Source organism: Pseudophryne corroboree, chromosome 2 (assembly GCF_028390025.1).
Source record: "Pseudophryne corroboree isolate aPseCor3 chromosome 2, aPseCor3.hap2, whole genome shotgun sequence".
Lineage (NCBI taxonomy): Eukaryota > Metazoa > Chordata > Amphibia > Anura > Myobatrachidae > Pseudophryne > Pseudophryne corroboree.
The window spans coordinates 281,163,688-281,183,245 of NC_086445.1; the positions used below are offsets into that span (position 1 = coordinate 281,163,688).

The following is a 19,558-nucleotide window of genomic DNA, read 5'->3' on the forward strand; positions in this document are numbered from 1 at the left end:
ACAGTGCCAAAGACAGTGCCAGTACCTGTGTGGTAAGATCATGTCTCATTGGAAGGAGGAGGACGTATGGGAGCTATTAAATGTGAGGGGAGAGGAGGAAACAAAAGCCCATATTACAGGCACTGTTAAGGATGCCATGCTCTATGGCAACAATGCAAAGATCCTGTCCAGCAGGGGTATTGTGAAGACACAAACGCAAGTTCTTAACAAACTAAAGTCCCTTAAGAAGCAATATGCAAAGGTCCATGTCCACAATTAAAATCACAGTGGTATGGGAAGGATGGTGTGGCCCTTATATGATCTGTGCAGTAAACGTTTTTGGCCATAAAACACTAAGCAATGCCATTGCCCTTGCTCTATCTTCATCCAGTGATACTGGCACACTGTCTGCAATACCGATGAGCATGCCTTCATTGACTCCTTGTGGGCCAGCAAACCATCCCTCTTAAAACTGTGAGAAACTGCATTAAAAACTGGAAAACCTGGCTTACTGTATGTCTGAAAGGGGTCAACCCGGGAAATTCCCCAGATGCAGGTGTAGTATGAATGGGGGTTTTGAGCAAAAACCCGGATCTTGCTTAAGGTAAAAACCCGGGTCTGAGCTGGGAAATTTCCAGGTCGTATGTCTGAAAGTGGGATCAGTTGAAACATGGAGCAATTGATGGAAATCAGTGCATCACACAGTGGGGGTAATTCAGATCTGATCGCTGCTGTGTGTTCGCTCAGTGGGCGATCAGATCCGAACTGCGCATGCACCGCAATGCGCAGGCGCGACGAATGGCTGCAAAGTGGATCGCAGCTCAACGACAGGTTTGTGCGAAGGATCCATTTGCACAGGTGTTCGCAAGGAGATTGACAGGAAGAGGGCGTTTGCGGGTGGTAACTGACCGTTTTCAGGGAGTGTTTGGAAAAATGCAGGTGGGACCAAGCGTTTGAAGGTAGGGTGTTGGACATCAAATTTGGTCCCGAACAGGCTGAAGTGATCGCAGTGGCTGAGTAAGTCCTGGGCTACACATGTTTGCACACTTGAACAGCGAAAATACACTCACCCTGTAGGCGGTGACTATCTGATTGCAGCAGTGCAAAAATCGCTGCCCAGCGATCAGATCTGAATTACTCCTAGTGATACAAAATGGCTTGTGTAGCACTGCTCACTGGAAGCTGGCTACAAAACAAGTGCTGTTTTCTTTCATATTCATCATCGCATATTCATCAATTGTCTTTTTGCCATGTGTTTGTAAATAATGTTTCAGCATTTTGCACACATCCAAACTTTGTCCTTATAGGTTTTACTTTTAAATCATACATTTTGCACACATGCAAACTTTGTCCTTATAGGTTTTACTTATAAATCATAATATGTATTCAAGACTTGACATATTGTAAATACATTATCTTTATTTAGCAGAAACACTTCACGTTTGGATCTGCCGTAAGTTATTATGTAATACGATATAAGGAAGGCCACTCACATTAACAAAATATATTAAATTTAATAGGCAACAATTGCTTTAGCTGTAAGCACCAAAATGATATGTACAAAGTGCATAAGTTAAACATGTACAGAAAAAAACCACAGCACAATATACAGTAGAAAAATTAAATATTTTAGAAGAAATAAAAAATACACCAAAACAATACTGCTTGTAAATGCAAACTAATAATTAATCCAGAGGTTTCCAAGCTTAGTCTTCAAGGAACCCTAACAATCCAGGTTTTAAGTTATTTACATGCTTGAGCACTGGTAACTTATACTGTTTTCAGATCGCAATACTGGGCCCCACTCGAGAATTGGAATCGGATCTTTCCCAGGTGGGACACGGCATTGGACCCTACACACCGCAATCCCGACCATCTGGGGGCAGGTGCAAACGCGGGGCTGGGGATGAAATCTCTGCACCGCCTCTCCCTATGCAGTGAACGGGTACCGGGTCGCATCGACCTGGGTAACCCGTTCACACTGCCCTGACCTGGTAATTACTCTGGAATAACCCTTCTTATAACCAGAGTTGAATTACTGGGTCAGGCTACACGGGAATTCGTCCATGGCCCCTTTCACACGGCACACTGACCCGTGTCGACCTGGCAATATACCGGGACGAAACCGGGTTATTTGAGCGGTGTGAAAGGGGTATTAATTAGCACCTCAGTAAGTTTGATTTACCATCTGTGTTTAACCATGGATATCCTTAAAACCTGGACTGTTGGTGTACCTTGATGACAGTCTGGTAACCACTGAATTAAGCATTAGGTAAAATCTCAATTTAAAAACCATTCCGTTTGATGCAGACACCCATTAAATATGTTTTTGAGCTAAATACTGTCATTATTAAATTGCATTTGTTGTCAATAAAGATATATACACGCTTGGTAACTTGAAATTATTGCAATATTAATTCTATCTCATATAGATTATTCAAGATGCAAGTATGAGTGATCCACCATATGTATTTATGCGCCAGAATGAAAAGAAATAAATGGGTTTCACATAAAATCTAGTAATATGCCAGCATTTTACTCATTGTATATGGACCTCTGCATTATTATGTAGCGATAATGATGACATATAAACAGGGCTGCTACTATAATGCAGACCTTGGCAGTATAGTGCCAGCAGATATTGTCTTTATACTGTATATTGGCCTTCATTCTGAGTTGATCGCTCGCTAGCTGCTTTTAGCAGCCGTGCAAACGCTAAGCCGCCGCCCTCTGGGAGTGTATCTTAGCAGAAGTGCGAAAGAAAGGATTGCAGCGCTGCTACAAAAAAAAGGATTGTGCAGTTTCTGAGCAGCTCGAGACCTAATCCTAGCTTGCTATCACTTCAGACTATTTAGTTCCTGTTTTGACGTCACAAACACGCCCTGCGTTCGCCCAGCCACGCCTACGTTTCCCCAGCCACTCCTGCGTTTTTATCTGACACACCTGCGTTTTTACACACACGCCCCGAAAACTGTCAGTTACCTCCCAGAAACACCCACTTCCTGTCAATCACTCAGCAGTGCGACTGAAAAGCGTCGCTAGACCTTGTGTGAAACTGCATTGGCTTTTGTGAAAGTACGTCACGCATGCGCATTGCGCACCATACGCATGCGCAGAAGTGCCTTTTTTTGCCCGATTGGTGTGCTGCGAACGAAAACAGCTAGCGAACAACTCGGAATGAGGGCCACTGTACTTATTGGTTGATTTGTGCCAGCAGCAGTAGGAGACTATGGGGGCGATTCAGACCTGATCGCTGCTGTGCGTTCTCGCACAGCGGGCGATCATGCAGTCACTGCACATGTATATGCACCGCAATGCGGACGCGCGTCGGACAGCAACAAAGGGCATCGCCCGTCAGCGGCGGGATGGTGAGAAAAATCCGATCACACGGGTGTTCGCAAGGTGATTGACAGGAGGAAGCTGTTTGTGAGTGGCAACTGACCGTTTGCTGGGAGTGTCCGGAAAAACGCAGGCGTGCCCAAGCGTTTTCAGGGAGGGTTTCTGACGTCAGCTCCGGTGCCGATCAGCCTGTTCTCATTGCACTGTAGGAGTAAGCCCTGGGCTGCGCAGAGACTGCACAAAGTGGATTTTTGTAGCTCTGCGTACACGTAGGATCGCACACTTGCACAGCGAATTTACACTCCCCCTGGGGGAGGCGAATATCTGAACGCAGGACAGCAAAGTTTGCAGCCTAGCGATCAGGTCTGAATCACCCCCTATGTTCTGGGTCATTCCATGTCAGTTCAACCAGGGATGTCCACCACCCATCTCAGATTTCTCTGAAAAAAATTTAGTTGAGAGGAGGTCAAAACAACTATTTCCACAAAATATCTCAACTGTCTGACAGCTTACTAAATATTGATTTTTCAATTTATTACATTATTAACTAATCGTGGCCTCTTTATCCAGTTAATTAAAAATAATCACCAGTGTTAATTAAGTAATTACCATGCATTTTGGACCCCTAATGTAACTCCCCCCCCCCCCCCCCCCAATCCAAAAATCTAAACCAAATTACTTTATCTGCCTCATTTTCTCATGTTTTGCGTTAAGGCTAAAACGCAAGTTTTTTTAATAGAATTAAAAATGCTTGATTCAATCAACAGTAGGTATCCCATTTTTTTTGCGTGCTTACCACCCAAAAAAGCTGCATGGTACACTGTTTAATAGTGGAGAGAAAAAAAATCATCAAGTTGACGCTTGATTACTGGTGTACCACTGATTTTTTTGGGTGGTAGTAATGTATACCTGTTTTAAGCACCCCAAAAAATGGGATCCCTAATGTCGATTGAACCTAGCGGTTTTAATTCTATTAGAAAAACATGCACACTGCCTTAAAGCAAAACATGCAGCAGATAAAGTAATTTGGTTTGAATTTTTGGATTTGGGAGGAAAAGTTACCTCAGGGGTCCAAATTTTGTGGTGATTCCTTAATAAACACCCGTGATACTTCAAATTAACTGGATAAAGAAGCCGCGATTAGTAAATTTAACAAATTGAAAAATCAATATTTAAATCAACTAATTGTCAGACACGAGATATTTGGCAGAAATAGTGGTTTTGACATCCTCTCTTAACTATAACATTTTTGTAAAAATCTGAGATAGGTGGTGGATATTTCATTTTTGTTTTGCGATCTGATGTGGAATGACCCTTCGAAGAGTGCTAATTTATTCCATCAGGATTTTATAATCCCTTTGTACAACTCCTTTCAAGCTACTGCTACTGCATGGTGAATGCAGCACAATGTACCAAACAGTGTACATATCCATGGGTATTTTTTTTTCATAAATATGTAGGCTTACCATACTATCCCTTTAAACTGTAAAGGTGCATACACACGGTGAGATTTTGGCTATCTTCGATTTTGACTAAGCGATATTGGCTATGTGTGATTTTGGGTATGGCCGATTTTGACTATACTTTAGTACTAGATAGTCAAAATTGACTTGCCTGCAGTGTCTATCTAACCTTGCGATACCGACCCCTCGGGACAGTGCATCGGTATCGCAAGCTGTGTACACACGGTGCGATATGTGCTAACTCTCCTTGCAATTTTGACTACATAATCAAAATCGCAAGGTTATATCGCACCGTGTGTATGCACCTTAAAACTCATTAATTACACAGGCACTCCAGCTGATTAAAACCAGGTGAAACACAGACTTGAAATCAGCCAGTCATGTGAAGTCATGTGTAATTCATCAGTATCCTGGTTTAAAGAGACAGACCTATAAATATGTTTTTCTATGTTCTACTAAGAATGAGAAATCATAAAATCTGAGAAAATGTAAAAAAAAAATTACAACTTTTTAGGTGATTATAGAAAAAAATAAATCCCCTACCCCAGCAATCATGACCCTCAATCAGGTGTAAGGTGACAGGTGCAGTGTGAAACATTAAGTAAATCACTTTTATGGGATTTAAAAATGAAATTTCAAAAAGAATTTTATCTCCAAGTTTCATCCACACACATTCACAACGTAGTCACATTGTATGAGAATGTCTTGCAACATATCTACCACTAGCACATTTTCTACAAAGAATTAAGGGGGAGCATTAGTTTTCCTGTCAAAACTTCCACACGTCATTGAAAAGTTTATCTAGTAAGTGTAAGAATAGAATAGCTGAAATTGTTCAGGGGAAATGTCACCTCACACAACAAAGGGTATTGTAACTATTATTAAATACTGGAATTAAATGTTAAATATGTTCTGTAAAGGACTTCTGAAGGTAGAAAACACAGCATTTCCTGATGCTTCTTGTATAGACCATATTTTCCAGCTTCTTACTCTCTCTACATGGCAGATGTTTGAGATGAATGTGCATGGGACATGACACCATAAATTGGGACATGACACCATAAATTGGGACATGACACCATAAATTGCGACATGGACTGCTCAATTCTCTTGGATTTACTCTCCCAAAATGTGTGCGTCTCCTAGACATTCCAGGAGAATAGGTGGTTCACATTAATGCCCTTATTTATCAATGAGTGATAAATTTCACTGTGAGTGATAAATTGCACCAGCCAACCAGCTCCTAAGTGCCATTTTTCAAACCCAGCCTGCGACATGGAAGTTAGGAGCTGATTGGCTGGTACAATTTATCACTTACAGTGAAATTTATCACTCATTGATAAATAAGGGCATTAGTGAGAATGGATAGCACATACAGTATATAGAAGGCAACTGAAAATTAACAAATGCATAATTTACTTTCTGAACTCAGCAATAAAACAAAAAATCTTGCCTGGTTACAGGTTTCATATGCACACCTAGTAAAGAAAAATAATAAAAAAAAAGTCTCATGCCAGCATGAATACATTGAATGTCAGTATACTGAGGAGGAATACTCAGAATCCGGTCCTTCGAAACACACTTTAAAGGAAGTTCTCAAAATGTCTGTAAAAAACCCACTTTGGTGCGTTGTTCCTTTTTGTTGCTACTGTATATAAATTAGGCACTGTATAATATGTACTGTCCTATTAAAATAAAAATTATTCCCTACGTAAATGCCCAGTACTCATATGTTACAGTACACTTGAGATAAAGGTTTCCTGGACTTTTTAGATTAGGGTTAAACCTCAAAACACTGTAGCCCTAAAGTTTGGGGAAAGCTTATGTTTGTATTTTTTGTATCTAGTAAGAAAGCAGAATAAGGACTATACAATATTATAGGTGTATAGGAAGAATCTTGAATGCCCCAAAGTAGGTTGCTTCTTGAGCAGGGTCCAGTAGGGCTGCATTTGAAGCTTTGATAAATATTTCCTCTCCGATGCTCAGTTTGAACACACCTCCTTGGTAGACAGAATAAAAGTTGTACACTGAATTATTTGACCAGATTGCAGTGCTTCCTCCCTTCATTAAGGTTTCAGGAGGTCTTCCACTTTTATTTGTTTTACAGACATAAAGCATGAGCTGCAATGCATCTTGGGAAAGTTTCCGTGCTGCTCTGTGGTGTCTAAAGCAAATGTTGGCATAGACAAAATAAAATCCATCTTGTAAGACTTTCAATGTTCCATTGTTGTAGCTCATGTTTTGTTCATTTGCCCAACCTAGCTTGTTATTCCAAGACTTCAGGTGCACGATGGATGGTCCATCTTAAATAAAAATAGAATCAGGAAAATCATTATATCAATAGCCCCAGTAATCTAATTTCATGGAGACGTTCTGTTATGCACTTGGTAATGCCACATGACACAAATAGGCTAAGATGTTACTGCTCTAAATGATGCATCATTAAAAACTAGTACAATAGGTCCCACAGAGGGCTCTGTATAGGTTTTTTCTGGTTCTATACAATTACAATTTACAATAGATTAAACTGATAACCCTTTCATACTTATTGAAAAACCCAGAATATTGCAGTACCCAGGACCTGTCTCTGTGTGAAAAGGTCTACCAGGTTGCAAACTGCCAAGGCCTCAAGCCTGGTCGTCACCAGGGTTCACCCGTGTTTAATAAACGTGAAAAAGCAGGGTCAAAGCCCCAGCTTTTTGTCTGAAAATATTGCTAATGTGTCTTTAGCCTTGATAATACAAATGTGTCCTTCCTCATCTAGCCGTATGTAATGAGTCGTTGCACACAGGGAGAGAGACCCGTGTGACTCGGCCAGAGCCGAGCACCTTTTTCTCTGAAAATGCACAGTGACACGACAAAGGCAGATTTCTGGGTGGAGGGGTGAATGCATTAGTTGAGAAGGGTGCTTCTTTAAATTGAACATAGGTAACTGCATTAGCAGGGTTTGGTGGGAAGTTTGGCAGCACAACACTGTGCACCAAGTGGAAGGGGCAAGTGGAGGGGCTGATACTGAACAGTCATAAGTATGCAATAATAAAACAAAGCGTATGAGGATACAAATGTTCTGCAATATAGCACATGTAAAGCATTTTATTTATATCTTAATGTAACAGCTAAATAGTAATACTGAATCCATTGTTTCTCAAATTTGCTGGATTGAGCAAGCCAGCATATTCCCGGGTCTAAGCTCCGTTACCCTGGTCAGGAGCAGGGCTGGGGACCAGGGACTTAGTCCCAGGAGGTTTGCTTTCACACTGGTCAACAGACCTGGATCGTGCTAAAAGTATAGAGAGAGCCAGATCACTGGCGCTTGGAGATGATGTCATCTCTAAGCACAGACAGATCAGAAAGACTGTACACGAGTGTAGTCTGAAATGTGTCTACCCACCAATATGCCGGGGAAAAGCCTGTGGTGTGAACAGAGTCTGACCCGGCATTTTGGTGGAAAAGGGGTGCACGTGCAATAACCCAGGATTTTGCTTCTAGTGTGCAAGGGATGTTAGACAGGAAATGTTAGGGATAAACCTGGGGTCTACTGGACATATAGGAGAGAATTCCTATATTAGTGGGTGACAACAATGCCTTATTAACCCCCATATAGCGACCTTATTACATGTCCTCAGAGAGGCTGGAAATCCAGCAAATCAGGCATCAATTTGCACTTTGAATAGCATGCAGAAATAAATCTGTATATTTCTGTCCAGTATCACTTTATATAAAACACATTATTGGCCTGCATATGCCAGTGTCACTAAAATGTGCAAATCTGAAAAAGGTAATAAAGACAAAAATATTGGGGGGAATTCAAATGTTATCACACCCCCGTTCTCGGGAGATCGAGGGATGAAATTCAAATGCCCCCACTTATCGCGCCCATTACACTCGGGCTTAGGCGCGCTAAGCACCTAAACCTGACTAAAGTAATGGGCGCAAGCGTGAAAAGACCCGTTTGGCCACATTTCAGCTCGCTACCCACAGAGATTTAATATTTGAATCCGGCCCAATGTGTTATTTTAAGTGGAAAAAATATAGATAAGCAATTAGCAGTATTTAGGAGAATTAATATTTTATATTAAAGGGATTATTACAAGAGCAATAGGGGGTAGTACTTTGAGGGGACTTTTTTTCCTCGTCCCAACATACGCATTCATCACACCAGGGGTGTATCTAGGGGTCCAAGCGCTCCTGGCAAAGTAAGGGGCTGGCGCCCTGCCCCCCCACCCCCCTACACACATTTGAAATAAGGTGTGAGTATTGGAAACGGGGCATGGTCTTGTGGGGGAAGGGCGTGGACACAATAGTACTTCCGAATCAAATTATGCCACAATAGTGTCCCTTATTCACATTACACCGCACAGTAGTGTCTCATATTCACGTTACACCATCCCTCCCCCCTAACCCTAACCCACCCTTCCCAAAGCCTGACACTAACCCGCCCCCCCCCCCCCCCAGCCTCTTCAGTGATGCCTAACCCTAACCCACCCTCCCTAATCTCCCTCCCTGCAGACTGACCCTAACCCTCCCACCCTCGCAGCCTAACCCTAACCCTCCCACTCGGCTTGCCAGTGGAGACTTTGGCACCAACTCGATCCGGATTTTGGCATTCTGCATCGCTATCTATGTTGGGATGCCTTGCCAGCATCAGCATTCCGAGCATTTTGGGGTTGCTGGCGTCAGCTTTCTGACTGCCGGGATGCCAAACGCCGGCATCTTGACTGCATTCCGAATGAAATGCTAATGAGATGCTGTGAGATGAGCCTCAAATGGACCCAGCCATTAACCAAACACCATTAGTTGGATGGTAGAACTTGTTTCCTGTTCGAAGAAACATCCGGGTGCCATCACTTCCAAGATAAAATGATCAATTATACAATTAACTGATATACATTTCCTTGAACATGGCCTTGAAATAGGTAAGATATGTATTTTCTTTATTACACTCAACAAGTTAAAGTTTTCACTTACTTACTATTTACTTACATCTAACATGCATGAAAATCATGTAGTTTTCCAGGTACTACAGTCCCTTCTCCCAAACACTGGCACTTTTTTATTATCTTCAACAAATAGATCTATAGCACTGTACTATATAACAATTGCTGTGTACCTGGTGAGAGTCTGTTACTGCCGGCGTGCCCATCAGCACCGCACTGCACTAGTGATCAGACTAGTGTCCGGCAGCTCCACACTTGTGATCAGACTCAAAATAAACTACAGCAACAAGGGCTGCTGGGAGCTGTAGTTTAATTTGAGTCTGATTACAAGTGCTGTGCTGCTGGACACCAGCGCCGCTCCAGCAGTAACAGACTCTCACCAGGTACAGTCTGACAGTACTGCTCTTCTATCCTTTGGCCGCGGGTGGCACCCTTGCCAAGTGCCAACCTGGCCAATGGGTAGATACACCCCTGCATCACACCAATTCCTATCTTGGACTATAAAGTCTTTCTACATAAATCTGTGTAAAAATTGTGCATCAAACGCTGCTTTTCTTATATGGTTTTAATTTTTTTTTTTAGATCACTACATTTTCCCTTTTAATCATTATTACAGTGAACATTCCATTCTAGAAAATTAAAAATTAAAAAATTAAAAATAAAGATGGTCCTTTTAATTTATTATTGTGGTATCTATGTGCACCACTATTGGATAACATTTCTATTTGTAAAAATACAAACATTACAGGACTTTTAAGTAACTAAGGAAACTATGTCAAAGTATACTTCTGCTCAGTGATTAGGCAAGTGGGTGACCAGTCAATATTTATTTAGGACAGGAGACTGGAATCTAGAAAAAAAATCATATATTTAAAGAAGAAAATAAAAATATCCCAGAATTTTTTGGCAAGACATCGTATGGTTTGGTTATCATGTAATAATTTTAGCCAAGTTCTGGTCAAGTATTACTATGTGAACTCACAGACCTTATGTCTGGGTGGTCAAACATGATTGCTCAAGTGACATAAATGCCAAATTTTTGGAAAAGCCATTGAAAATAAATTGAGGGGAGCGTTCATGGAAATACATCTGTATTGTACAGTGATTTTTGGAAAAGTCTTTTGTTTTTACTACTTCGTTGAATGGCTAGCCCAGGCAGCTGTCCAGAATGCAAATATATGGCTACATAAATATTGGTTGCTTTGGTTTGTTTTCATGACTTTTCGGAGTCAACATTATTTGGACAGGATGATGGCGAACATCTGTATCTGTAGTGCGGGTTTTTAAAAGTGGAGATGTTACCATTAGCAACCAATCAGATTCTAGCTATTATCTTCTAGAAGGTGCTAGATAAATAAGTAGAATCTGATTGGTTGCTACGGCCAACATCTCCACTTCTAAAAAAAACCACTTTAGTAAATATACCACTAGGTCTTATTCACTAAAATGTTAACCGTATATAAAGAATACTTAATTAGGTAAAAATAATGGCCCTCATTCAGAGTTGTTCGCGCGCTGCTAATTTTAGCAGAATTGCTAATAGGCTAAAATCCGGCAGTTCTGCGCATGCGTATGCACAGCAGGGCGCACGCGCTAAGCAAATTTACACAAAACTATGCTATTTTACTCACAGGCGAATTAAGCTTTTCAATCGCTCTGCTGATTGACAGGAAGTGGGTGTTTCTGGGCAGAAACTGCCCGTTTTCAGGGAGTGTGCTAAAAAACGCAGGCGTACCAGGTAAAAACGCAGGAGTGGCTGGAGAAACGGAGGAGTGGCTGGTCAGACGCTGGGCGTGTTTGTGACGTCAAACCAGGAACTAAACGGACTGAGGTGATCGCAATATAGGAGTAGGTCTGGAGCTACTCAGAAACTGCAAGGAAATTGCTTTTGTTAGCAATTGCTAATCTTTCGTTAGCATTTCTGCTATGCTAAGATACACTCCGAGGGCGGCGGCTTTGTGTTTGCATTTCTGCTAAAAGTAGCTAGCGAGCAAACAACTCGGAATGAGGGCCCATAATGGGCGATTCTCCAGAAAGTGAGTGCATCACACGCTTTTAATTTTTTTTTTTTTTTTTACTGGTCTGTAAAAAAACAGTTTTTATATGAAAACTTAATTGCTTAGTAGAAATGCCTTACCCTATAACTTAAGACCCACTAAAATCTTGGTATTTCGGAGATGTAAGCCATTTGAATTTGTGTAGCTGTCCCGTGCATCACAGAGAATCGCCATAATGCAGTACCACTTTTACAACATACAATACATGTACTCTTCTCAAAAAAGAACATCTATATTTATTGGAACCTAGATTTTAATTCCTGACAATTCTCTTATAAAGTAAAACATTTCACCTTCCCTATAGTCCTTACACTCATTGCCCTTTTGGATACATCCACCCTTTTGGAAATATCTTAATTTTCCCTATAACTAATCAGAATGCCTCCTCTAAAAATGCTGTTGAAATATATCTTTAAAAAAAAAATCACAATCTGGTACAGATTTTTGAGCCTACGAATGGAATCTCTACTAGTACACCCATGTCCTTGCTACACAAATCTTGCCTAGCAGCTTTCATTTTTAGCAACCATAAGTCCATTAATTACAACTTCACTTTTACAACACACTTGGGTGGGAGATGCGGAAGGTGAAGGGGGCATGACCTAGTCCCATTGACCAGTGGATGAAGCAAATGACGGGATTCACTGCTAATTACATTAGTGTGAAAGTAGGCAGGATCTGGGAGGCTAGTCTATGCTCTCGGAAGTCTGGGAGAAAACTGAGTTTCCCTGTCATTCCAGGACAACAGGCAAGTATGTCTTAGGGTCAACAGTGCAGGAAAACAATCTGAATCACAGTGATAGGAGGTCCAACCAGTGCTGGAACAACAGGGCATCTTGGATATTACCCAAGGACCTCCACACACGGGAGGGGCCTACATACAGTATGGCTACAGCATCAGCATAGATGCAATGTGGAACATATAAACTTTTATTTTTTTCTGGAAAGGAATTGAACTAGGGACACTACAGCGTATTAAACACATTTGTGGTGCTGGGAGTAATTACACATACTTTTCATTAACATCACCAGTATATTATATTGTCAATTTAATTGGTAGGGCCTCCCACAAGTTAGTTGCCCTGGGAACCCCACAAGCCTTAATCCGGCCCTGTATCCGTCTATAAAGATCTCTCAAAACAAATCAGTTGTTAATGGTGTGTGGACAAGAACATCCCAAAGGAGTTAATTAGTTATTTCAAAGGGGACAATTCATAAAGTAGTATGTTAGGCTTTTTGGCCTGATTCTGAGGTGGGAGTGAAGCAAAAAAGAGCAAGTACTGTAACTGTACACCTGGACAAAACCATGTTGCACTGCTGGTGGGACAGGTGTAAAATGTGCAGAGATATTTAGAGAGGAATTAAATTTCCCGCTGTAAATTACCGCAGGTGAAAAAGTATGGTAGCCTCGGGCTTTAACACCTGGGACTATACAATTGCAGCCCTTTTTCACCCAAGCCCCTTGTTAACGCCCGTCAACTTAACTTGTTAACATGCATTAATACACAGAGTTTGTCAAAAGCTCCTGGATTCATGTGTTAGCAGGGTCACAGCACCCGCTAACCCCCTAGTCATAGGAGATTTTTTTTTTCTTGTCTATTCAGACACGTACAAAAAATACCCAATAAGTGCTGCTAGCAGGCTCACTTCGGGGCTAACTGAATAACTCTTTTGCTGTCGCTATTTTAGGGGAGATTGTGGAAATTCAGTTTGTGAGATTTGTATTCAGAACATTAAAAAATGGGATGTAAATTTGTGACGAGCAGTGTTTAAAAATCTTACTTTCTGTGATTTCTCTTGAATAAATCTGTCAGGTTGTACCTCAAAAAAAGAAATCAATAGAAAAATCCCACTCCATTAAAGCCCCTTCACGATTGCACTTAATTGTGCAGCCACCTTAATATTTGTTCCAACTTCTGCTTACTGGACTTTTTTGACCTACAGTACTAATCCCAGGAATTTGAGGATAAAAAAACAAAACAAAGAATATTAAATTTTGCCTATAAATAAATCCACTCACCTGCGGTATTATTGCCTAATGTAAGATGCGTAATTGGCCATGTCTGATGATTGTTGTTACTTGGCAAAACTGATCCTTCCATTACAGCTGTAAATAAAATTAAATAATGAAAAATTCATACATAATAAATTAAATGGTTATAAATAATTATAATTCAACTTACTATTTCCTGTATGGGGCTGTTTTTCTGAAATTGACCCTTGTACTTCCTAAAAGGTTAAAGAATATAATGTCAAGCAAACAAACAACACTCAAACTGAAGAATCTCAACAAAAATGTCATATATATCAAATGATATGCCAGTGAAGATCATACAGCAAGCTTTTTGTTGCTTCTATGCTTACCGCAATATGGCAGAAGATAATAAGAGACTGGTCATAACCCTGTCAGTGTTTAAAGTCAAACTAGTATCTGTTAGTTGGATGGAATGCAGGAGGAACATACACTTGCTAAAAGTACTGTGGAGCATTAAGCCCTAATGTACAGCGGTCTATGCACAGACTGACCAAAACAGACTAAAATGTATAATGGACCACAGAGATAAAAAACATTACATGCTGCAACCATAGACTCTGCTCCATTTTTATTCTACTGTCCTTGTGCACAGTCACTATACAGATCAATGATACCTATATTTAGAACAGTTATATCTAGGTTTGCCTTTTTGTCTGAGCATTTAATTGTAGTAACTTATTTCAATAGGAAACATTTTTAATGGTTCTCATTATGGCGGAGTATGGAGCAAAAATAGTATGTGAAATAAATATGAAGGAAACAGATTGTAAAAGCTTTCACACAGGAAGTGGCTTCTTCAAAAGAGCTTTTAACATTTGCTTAAAAACATCATGAACTCAGTTAAGTGAAGATACCTTCTGTACTGCTGCATTAAACGCCAGCTTCATTTCATCAGATAGATTTAACTTCCCTTCATCATCTGAAGACGCATCCTTGCTGCGCGGTGTCTCTCTCATCTTCAGAATGGCTCTCCAGCACTGCATCTCTCCCTCACTCATCCAGCTTGGATTCACCTTTTCGAAAAATAAAAAATAAAATACTGTAGTGTTAATGTGAAAATCTTGTAATTATTACACCAGAATTAGCTCTGGTAGGACCACCTTAAACCCACTATCCTGAATGCCAATGAACTGTACATGGTACAGTACCAAATTAACATGTTTCATAACAAAATAAGATAGATTCATTACACACTGACACCTACCCAATTCAGATATTAGGGAGTACTCAAATGTTTGCACTGGCGGGTGTCATGATGGAGCAATTCAATTGCTGCTTCATTCAGACGCGAATAGCTGCCGATGCCGGCATTTCTGCTCACTATGCTGGCGAGCAAAAATGTGCGAGAAAAGTTACCCGTTTGGGCGCTCAAACAGGACTTTTTACATCACACCCTGCACTTTGGCTAGGTTTAGCCATTTACGCGGCTTAAACTGACACTTAAGAGCGCAATGATCGCTTTAAAAGAAGAACAATTGAATAGCGCCGCCAAGGTGATCTCCCGTCACTTTAGACTGAAGATAGGGTGCGCATAAACAATTGAATCGCCCCCTTTTGTTAGATCAAATAAAAGCTGGACAATGGTATGGCAAGTGTAGTATGTCATGCCTTTTTATTTTCTCCCAAAAATATTTTTGTATCATAACAAACTGACCTTGCCCCACCTACTAACTTTGCTGTTCCAACTCTATCCAGGACCCCACCTACAAAACACGTTTCTTCATATGCCCTCCTCTTAGGACTCTATTTAGAGTGCTCAGAACTGAATTAGTATTTTAATTTTGTAGCAAATATTTTCATACAATAACAATAATGTCCGGATTCAGTATAAGGGATGTGCTACATACTTTTCTTTCTTTATATATTTATTTATTAACAGAGTCTAAAGGTGCATACATACGGTGCAATATAACTTTGTGATTTTGACTATATAGTCAAAATTGCAAGGAAAGTTAGTGTATATCGCATACCTCCCAACTGTCCCGGTTTTGTTGGGACAGTCCTGTTTTTCACGGTCTGTCCCACCCACGGGTCGCAGTGGACTGCGGAGGGGAAGGGGGGGGGGGGGAGATGGGAGATCCCCCCCTGTCACTCGCTACTCTGAACAGAGCAGCGGTAAATAGATGCATGCGCACACGTCTATTCCCCGACAGAGAAGGACAGGGGGCATGGCCAGCAGCTCAGTGAGCACTGTTCATGCCCCCATACTGACGGAAATGGGTGGTGTGGCTGGCCTGCGACCGCGGCTCTTGCTGCGAGGTCACGCCCACTACCAGCAAGACCATGCCCCTTCTGCTAATCCACGCCCCTAATTTTGGACACGCATAGATGTTCCTACTTAGCAAGTTTAGAAGTTGGGAGGTATGATATCGCACCATGTGTACACAGCTTGCGATACCGATGTGCGGAGTCTGTATCGCAAGAAAAAATAGACTGTGCAGGCAGGTCAATCTTGACTATCTAGTACAAAGTATGCCATAGTCAAAATCGCACATAGCCAAAATCACACCGTGTGTATAGACAATATCTGTGCTTCTGGGCTCTGGGGAAGTTCAAGGGAAATCGCATAGTCAAAATCGGGCAAAGACAATATCTCACCGTGTGTGTGCACCTTTACATAGCGCATTTTCCGTTGCACTTTCTATGTTATATATATTGTAAGTTAAAGAAAGTTAATAAAAAATAAAAAAAAAATCACGTTTACTGTACCCAGAATGATGCCACATTTCCACTGGGCATGCATTTAGTGTGCCAGTTCCCTAGCTGTGAGAGGATAGATTAGATAGACAAAATGTATTTGTTTACAATATAGATTACTTGAGGTCCGGTCTCTTCATTCCAGAATCCCTCTTTGAAACTGCAGTTATAATTACCAGGGCTTGCCTTTAGCCACTGCTGTCTGTTGAGTGATCAGATATGACCCTTATTTGAATTTTTTTGCAGTTACAGTATTAAACGTTCAGTGTCAGATTTACAGTACAAAGCACCAAATTCATCCTTATGTCAGTAGGTGGTTAATAAAATCAAGATAACTTTAAATAACCGTCATCATTATATCATGCTGACACATCTTTTTCATGGAGATAGGGCTTCTCTCAACCTAACAAAGGTAACTGCTGTGCTATTCACTGTCTTTTTTCTGCAAAAGCAGCCTTATTAACAACACTGATAGCTGAACATGTACCATCACAATCTTTTATCACAATGACAGTAGTAGTAAATATTCACTGAAAAAATGTTTGTTTGTTTTTTTACATTTTAATAAAGCATTTTTGTCAAACCAGAATATATGAAAATAATGAAGGTAAAATCTATAAAATTCCTATAGTTTAACTTTTTTTTTTTTCAAATGGAATTTTAAACCAAGACCAGGCCAAGTCAGGGATACTAGTTGTATCAAGGATACTAGTTGTAATCAGGGATACTAGTTGTAAGCCAGGTCGTGCATATGCAGATCCACCAAGCCTGGCCTAGTGAAACGGTAATAACACTCATACCACTGCCAGATATAATTACCAAGAAGCGGAGTATCACACAGGATGTCATGTTTTCCATAAAACATAAACAATGGCTATTAGAGAGCACTCACCAGGCAATATTGAGTTTTATTCACTCATGGCTATATAATAACATGGTGTGTTGGTGTGTCAATGTTTTGGACTATGCAGGGGCCCTTTGTCAAGACCATGAAGTCCAAATAAACAAAGTGCAAAAGATTTATTTATTTGGAGACCGTGGTCTTTACAAAGGGCCCTTCGTTGTCTGAAACATTGACACACCAACACACCATGTTATGTTTATATGTTGAGGCTGGCATTCAGTGCTACTGTAGTGCCTGAGATTTACTGTATGTTTTTTTTTTTTGTGGTGAACTCATTTTAGCTGTTTGCACTTAGGATTACCTATACTGGTTTTGCATTGTGTATGCATGAATATTCTGTTACAACGAGCTGGAAGCTGTATCAAGTTGTACTGAATGTTGACCAGGCCATTATCATATGGTGTTTAAATGCTCCGTAATCGTGTTCCATTTTTACTAAAGTACCACGGAGTTTACGCACGTTTCAGCAAGCACAACAGGAGGCCGTGAGCTGAAATGTGTCTCCCCCCCCCCCCCCCCCACCACCACCACCATCCGCCCGCATGCGCACCGAAATGGAGCAACATTGAATTGCTATGTTGGGTGCCATCTAGTGGTGGCCGGAAAGACCAGCAATTGAATGGGCCCCCTCGTGTTAGGGCAACACAAGAGTGTAAATTTCCAGCTGCAGTTTAGTGGTAACACATTCCTTGTCAATGGTGTATGTAAACAATGATGGTGATTTTTTTTTTTTTTAATTGAAAATATTTTATGAAAAAATGTTTTAATAATTATCTGTAAGTTATCAACTTAAAATTTTTGTATTGGCTACATGTTTTACTACGAGAATTAACACACAAATTATTGCACATCACTAGGTCAACTCAGTTTTTGACTAAATATCACATACCCTCATATTAAGAAAACAGTAAATAATCATAAGATATCACCATAGGGTTTTTCAGTTAAGATGGACATTTCTCTGTGTCAGAGTACTCTCTTGAATAAAATAGTTTGAAATAGTTTGAAAATTAAGGGTGGTATTCAGTATGCCGGCTGTTGGGATCCCGGCGCTCAGTATACCGGCACCGGAATCCCGATACCCGGCATATTGACAACTATTCTCCCTCTTGGGGGTCCACAACCCCCCCTGGAAGGAGAATAAATACGCGCACCAACGAGCCTACAAGGGGTTCATTTGCGCTCGCCCCGCTGCCGGCATGCCGATGGTCGGAATCCCGGTGCCAGTATGCTAGGCACCGGGATCCCGACCGCCGGCATAACATAGAATGCATTTTAGAAATGTTACCTCAACACTGATTGGTTGCCATGGGCAACTTCTCCGCTGGCTCACTTCTCCATACTTTGCACTGCTTCATGAATAGATCCCTAATGGGGAGATGTACTAAGCATTGAAAAGAGTGGAGAAGCAAGCCAGTGGAGAACTTGTCCACGGCAACCAATCAGCATTGAAGTAACATTTATAATTTGCATACTATAAAATTATACAAAGCAGCTGAATTGTTGCCATGGGCACCTTCTCCACTGGCTTACTTCTCCACTCTTTTCACTGCTTAGTACATCTCCCCCTAAAGGCGGTATCCAATTAGCCGTGGTAATTTACTGTGGCTAATTGGTTTCCCAGAGGCCATCCAATTAGCATCGATAAACCGTAACTTATCCCTGATGACAGCACTTATCGAGAATTATGCCTCTGGCACGCAAAACATCAATAAGTGTCCCTTAGACCCGCAATAAGTGCCGCGAAAATACATAGGTCCTGTGAAAAGCTGTGGACCTATTTATTTTTAAGCGAAAAAATACGATTTTAAACCTACCGGTAAATTTTTTTCTCCTAGTCTGTAGAGGATACTGGGGACTCCGTAAGGACCATGGGGATAGACGGGCTCCGCAGGAGACATGGGCACTAAAAAAGAACTTTAGGTATGGGTGTGCACTGGCTCCTCCCTCTATGCCCCTCCTCCAGACCTCAGTTAGAGAAACTGTGCCCAGAGGAGACGGACAGTACGAGGAAAGGATTTTTGTTAATCCAAGGGTAAGATTCATACCAGCCCACACCATTAACACCGTATAACTCGGGTAATACGAACCAGTTAACAGTATGAAACAACACAGCCTCAGTCCGAGACTGAACAAACTGTAACATA

General features: G+C 41.0%; 1 protein-coding gene across 1 annotated transcript in view; it reads right to left on the bottom strand.

Annotated features, from left to right (window-relative positions):
- Positions 1 to 6,120: 6,120 nt before the first annotated feature.
- Positions 6,121 to 19,558, bottom strand: part of TNFSF11 (TNF superfamily member 11) — a 46,662-nt gene continuing 33,224 nt past the window's right edge. Inside the window, exons 2-5 of the mRNA XM_063952861.1 lie at positions 14,665 to 14,823; positions 13,959 to 14,004; positions 13,796 to 13,882; positions 6,121 to 7,084 (exon numbers count right to left, since the gene is read on the bottom strand). Coding sequence (XP_063808931.1) covers positions 6,657 to 7,084; positions 13,796 to 13,882; positions 13,959 to 14,004; positions 14,665 to 14,823 — 720 coding nt within the window. The 3' untranslated portion in view covers positions 6,121 to 6,656. The remainder of the gene's footprint in view (positions 7,085 to 13,795; positions 13,883 to 13,958; positions 14,005 to 14,664; positions 14,824 to 19,558) is intronic.